At 42.1% G+C, this 6,000-nt stretch overlaps 1 protein-coding gene across 3 annotated transcripts in view; it reads right to left on the reverse strand.

The window, feature by feature from the left end:
• The window catches only part of GALNT18 (polypeptide N-acetylgalactosaminyltransferase 18), a 540,998-nt gene that overhangs the window by 447,363 nt on the left and 87,635 nt on the right, over nucleotides 1-6,000 (reverse strand). The window contains exon 1 of one of the 3 annotated variants that reach the window (XM_019551623.1): nucleotides 5,327-5,504. The exons of the other annotated variants lie outside the window; for them this stretch is intronic. Within the exon in view, the coding sequence (XP_019407168.1) occupies nucleotides 5,327-5,489 (163 nt within the window). The 5' untranslated portion in view covers nucleotides 5,490-5,504. Of the gene's footprint in view, nucleotides 1-5,326; nucleotides 5,505-6,000 lie in introns of those variants that run through there. 3 annotated transcript variants of the gene reach the window in all.

Raw genomic sequence — 6,000 nt, forward strand, 5'->3', positions numbered from 1 at the left:
ATATAGAGATGAAGCAATGCCTATTACAGAAGTAGCCCTACCCTAAAAATGTTTTCCTCTGCTCTGCTAACTCTTCCCAAGACAGGATTGCCTTTCCAAAAAAAGTTTCCCCCCTGCCACTATGACTTATTGGGGCTAGTCCTTTCAATTTGCCTATGACAAACACATGCTGTCCTAAAACGACCATATTTAACTGTCTGCCATACCTCTAACATTTCCAGCTAAGTGCCTATTAGGTCACCCCATCCCTTTTCTTGTCATACTGAAGGAACTGCATATATGCAAGCCCTTTTATACATAAATCAGGGATGCTCTTAAGTACTTTAGTTGGGGAAATTATCATTACAGAGAGACTAATCAGCATTCCTGAAGTTGTCCAGGACTCAATTCCTGTGGGTGCTACGAAGTAAATATTTTCAGGAAAAGGGGAACAGCAATTACCATAAGACAGTTGGAGTTTTCCAGCTTCATTACAAAGCATGCCTTCCAAAGCACTGATTCTAATTTTATTGCTAATTTAAGTAGGCTTTTTTAATTAACTCTAACTTTGGTTCCTTTTTTTAACCTGGTTCATGAACAACAGTAATTTGGTTTGACTAGGAAAATCCCAGTCTTTAATGTCTAGCTTAACTATGACTACAACTCTCTAGACCAACCACTTTGGAGTCCAATCTCAATATGCAACATATGAAACATCCATCATGTGTTTCTGTACACACATCTTTGAAGAAAAAAAAAACTCTGCCAAAAATAAAATGCAATGCTGATTGCTTCTGAGCACTCAATTCATTCAAGACAACCATTAAACACTCATTCTAAAGGCTATTATTGATTTTTTTTTGTGATTGAACATGCCTGTAATGAAGATTACTAAGCAACTGAGAATCAGTTAGCAAAACATTTAACAATACTCTGTGTTTAACCATGTTTTCTTTAAGAATGGCATATTTATGTTTATTACTATAATTCTTTTCCTGCTTATTTTGATGCCTTTCTAACAATATCCCTGGCTGTCCCACCCTTTCAGGAACAATGTGCTTTCTGTCACAATCGAACAATCAGCCTAACACACACCAGCAGTCTCAGAATTTAAACACGTGACCTCATAAGACAAAAGGATGAGACAAACACTGTGAGCCACGCTTCCCACTACAACTAATCTTGTAGAAGGAAAAGCTTACAATACAGTCTTTGTCCATTCCATTTCCCAACTAAGTACTTAGGATTCTATACGCTTACAGACCACTAAAAGGATGCTTTATGCAAATCCCACCTTTATAAACTAAACTAGGTTAAGAAGTCTAAATTATCAAGGTTTTTAGATAATTCAGTAATTTACATGTGAAAAGAAAATGGATGTACTTTTTCCTAATAGCTTTGTCATCTCCACTACAAATTTCTTGCAAATGAACTGACCTATTCCAGCTAAAATCATCAGAGAAGCAGAGTCTGCCAAAAGCAAATCTATCAAGTAAAAAAAGGAAATGTCTTGTCTACAGTAATAAGATTTGGTCCAAGAAATTTACTATACAATATAGCTGAACTACAAATCCCCAATTCCAGCTACTGTTTCTTAGTCATTGCTGATGGAGAGAAAGTGAGGGAGGACAGAAATCAGGAAGGGTATAGTGAATAGATAACAGAAAATTACATACAGTATAGTTTAATAAATATAAAATTGCATTTCTGGCTCTGGTGAGTAGACTTATGGTTGTTAACTCTCCTGCAGTTGCTGTCTGCACCTACATGTACTGGGCTTCCAGAGGAGTTAGTAAATACAGGTTGCTAGGGAGCTGCACTCCCCAAGCTCAAGCTACTTTAAAAGTTTTGGTTGCTCCTTGCCCCCCCTCCCCCGCACATTTTCTATCTCAAAGCATATGGGGACGTGACAGCTACACTCGAACTAATCTCCACTGACATGAAGTCTGAACATGACTGCTAGTGTCTAATAGGGGAAGAATCCTGGGACTTATCCTTACTCAAGCAGTTCTTCCTCACACAAATAGTTCATGGACTTCAAACAAAGCCAGGACTCAAAAGTTATTCATGTGTGACTCTGGTGTCAGGGCATAAATCGTAGACCCACAATCAAAATGTATTCACTCATTATCACCATGGAATACTTACATTTTATTTAGTGATAAATACATTTGATTGCTTCTGTGCTTGGCAGAAGTGAGCTAGGACAGATTTGATAACTCTGCTAACTGTTTCAGAGAAGGAAACCGCCTCAAGAATAAGTATAGTGAGGTGTCAGGGTTGGATCCTGTGGGCCTGGCTTTATGCAATATTCTAGGGGCTTCCATACTTCTAAATATATTGCAACATTGCCACATATATTGCATAGATATTGGATATATTTGCACCCTTCCCCAAACAGGGAAAGCTTCATATCTTTTATACTGAAAGAAAAAAAAAAGGGGGGGAGAGCAGAGGAAGAGGAAAAATTCATTCCAGAAAAGTCAGGAAATTAAGGACATCCATTTTGTCTTCCATACATTTCTCTCAAAAATTATGCTGCTTCATATATGAGATGCCCTGAAAAGATGAGACACTTGGCAGCAATGTATGGATGTACCCCAATGGAAGTACCTGGCACTGAATTCCAAGTATTGCTTAGGTGTTTCAGTAACTATCTGCTAGTCAAGAAATTTTAAACAAGAACCACATTCCACTCTATACTGTCTTTAGAGTTCAATGTACATCCATGCATTAAATGTTTTCATTAGGTCTGTTATAGGTAGAGCAACAACAAAATACAGCCACCTCAGAATAGTGTCTGATGAGCACTAAGTAGCACATGATGACACTGCAAACAGCTCAGGACAAAAAGTGAAAAATCACTGACATTTGAGGTGAAATCTGTTGGACTGCAGATCAGCTTTCTGAGGGAAATGATCTATCTTTTAAGACATTTAAAAACTAGACTGTAGAAAATACTAAATTGCTAGATGATTATTGTTAGTGCTGTTTCTCTTGTCATCCCACCTCTTCTGATATTTTTATTGCAACAATATATCAACTCTAACAATTTTCCTACTGTACATGCAACTTGGTGCTAAACAAGAACTAACCTGAGGTAAATAGATGGTGTGTTATTAAGATGAATGATGTGTTGTGATCTGCTTGAAGTACTCTTGTATTGATTAATAAAATGATATTTTTTTAATCAGCATGTGCCATGTAGACTTGATAGAATGAACTGTCTCCATGTAAACTGAGACATTTTATTTCAATTTCAAACCCTCAATCAGAACCACTGACATTTCGTTTAATACAATATTCATTACAATATTCATTAACCTTAGCCCTTTAAAGAATATTGTCCAGTAATAAAGCTCAGCGCACTAAAAGATACATTTGCACTACATTCATTTCATAGCCATAAAAAAAGATTGCATTATACATAAAACCATCCATCTGGTCTCATCGTCATTTTCACACACACACACACACACACACACACACACACACAAATCCTCTCCAAAAAACAATATGCTATTTTGTTTGCAAACTCTAAAGAAGTGGAAATTAAACTTCTGACAGCATGTAATATTTTACAGTACAGTGTGTGCCTTTTACTCAGGAAGAAATAATGGAAACGACAACGTTACATTTTTCAAAATCATTATTTAATTGTCACAGCCTTCTGGTGTAAAGTGAGTACATCCCTCCTGAGCAGACAGAGACCATGGAAAAGTGAAACAACTTACCAAGGCCACCCAACAAAGTCTTTTCCCTTGCCCCAGTCTCGTATCCCTACATCTTGGTACCTCTGCAAATGCCATGTTCCATGGTCCTCCTTCTAGATAAGTTACAACATGGCCAAATCTACACCAGACTGCCTGTGATGGAAATGGGCACAGAGACCTTGGGCATCACAATCACAGCACATGCCCAAGTTAGCACAAGTGCAAAATTAGAAATCTTTATCATGCACAATTTTCTGCATAACCAGCTTACAACCAATCCATGTACCCCTAATTAACAAACAGGTGAAAAATAGTGTGTGGTGTTGGTAGAGCAGACATAACAGAGGGTAGGTACTGTTATATGCCAACTACCAAAACAAGAGTGCACAACAACCATTTTGAAGATGAACAGCTACTCTTCAACACCTTCAGAAGAATTGAGGATGTACAGCTGTGTTGGCTGGTACCAGCCTTGCAATGAAGCAGTCAATTATAGAAAGCACAATTTTTGGACAGTGCAGTGTCTAGCCTACTATTCTCCTTTTTTAATCATTTTCTCTATACTCCCTTTTATTGAAGTAAGTTGTTTTCAAAGTAATGGGATTTGCTTATTTCACAATCCTTGCTGGCTTTCAAAATATTGTAAGCATCATTTTTATTTGACAACACGCACCCTATATTTCTAGTGTACTTGAAACAGGCTGAAATTTAAATACCCAGATACCATATAATTAAATCATTCAAATCAAGAAACAAATTAAAATGCAATACCAGAGCAAAGCCAGTGCGGGAAACGTACCACAGTAATACTATTGGCAATGGGAAGAGAACCTGAAAAACATAACCCTGTTGTCCTTGACACCAACTTCATGTCAAGTTGTCAAGTATTCAAGATACTCATGACTTCAGAAAGACTCATTTCTAATAAATGGTGTTCTGAGTGAAAGTTGAGTGGCCAGCTGTAGGTAAGTAAGAGAGCAGGCCAGACCCATTGTGGGGGGTCACCTGTCCTACACAGATCTCTCTCACTCTATAAGTAGACAAGTAGGTAGATACACACACACATGCCCTTAAGTTATCATATGCAGAACCTCATCAAGACTCCAATCCAAAAGTGTTGAGCAAAACACAGTTATAAGAGAAAGCGGGTAACTGCTAATAAGTATCATCACAAAATTGCCATGGTTTCACATGCACAGGCAAACCTTAATTCAGTTTAGGGATAATGACTGCCTACATGACCAGGTGGTTTCTTTAAGAGTAACAAAAACTTTCTAAATGTGCCATTTATTCCCCCTCCCCCCGGGCCACCCCCAAATACAGTTGAGATTTTATCACCAAGCTGTGGGCGCAAGTACTTCCGAGAGACAAGCTGCAAATGTTTCTGAAAGGATTTTTAAGGGCACGTGAAACTGAAGAGCCCCACGAGCGACAATAACGTCATGAGTTGGAAGAATGCTCTCGTTTTGGGAACAAGAACGATTTGATTTCTTATCAAGCGACCAAGCCAGCATGCCGATATAAGGCCTGCTGTTTTCCTGAAAAGAGAACTTGACAGAAGCCACCTCTGGAACTCATCCGGCATTTGCAAGAGGGCGCCAGGCATGGAGCAGGGAGGAAAGTCACGGACTTACCCGATACAGCTGCTTTGGAAATCCTCTGCCTTAAATGAGGGAAAGCTGCAGCAGTGCCCTGGGCTGCCGCTCTATCAAGAATATCGATGCTTGCAAATTGGAGGGGAGAAAGCCGGAGAAACCTGAGGGCTGCCTGCCAGCCGGCAGGGGCAGGACCCGCCATCTCTCACCCCCGGAAGAGAAGCGGGTGGCTTCAACCCCTCGGGGAGGGCTGGCTGCGCGCGGGGGAAAGCCCAGCATGGGCGGAGGGGGCTCTGCAAAAGCACCCGGGCAGCAGGACAGAGCCGGGCACCGAGGGGAGATGCCCGGGGAGCGGGCAGGCGTGTGTCGGATCCTCTCGCCTCTCGTATGCGCTGCGTCCTGCCCCCCCCCCCGGCTCCCCCGGGGCCGACGACACCTGTGGGACACGGAGGGACCCCCCTGTGGCCCGGGGGCTGCGCTGGGTGGCGGGGGGAGGCCGAAGCCGCGGACACACGCGCCACCCGCCCCCGCTTGGGTTATTATTACCGCAGCCTCCTCGGCGCTGGACGCCGCCCTCTGTCCGCTGCACGGCGAGGGGCAGCCGCGCCCCGAGGCAGGGGCTCGGCCACTCGCTCCGCCGCAACACCGCCCGTGCTCCGAGCCCGGCTCCGGCGCTGCCGCCGGCCCGGCCCCCCGCTCGGCTCGGGGGCGGC

This window comes from Crocodylus porosus, unplaced genomic scaffold (assembly GCF_001723895.1).
Source record: "Crocodylus porosus isolate Cpor-Errol unplaced genomic scaffold, CroPor_comp1, whole genome shotgun sequence".
Lineage (NCBI taxonomy): Eukaryota > Metazoa > Chordata > Crocodylia > Crocodylidae > Crocodylus > Crocodylus porosus.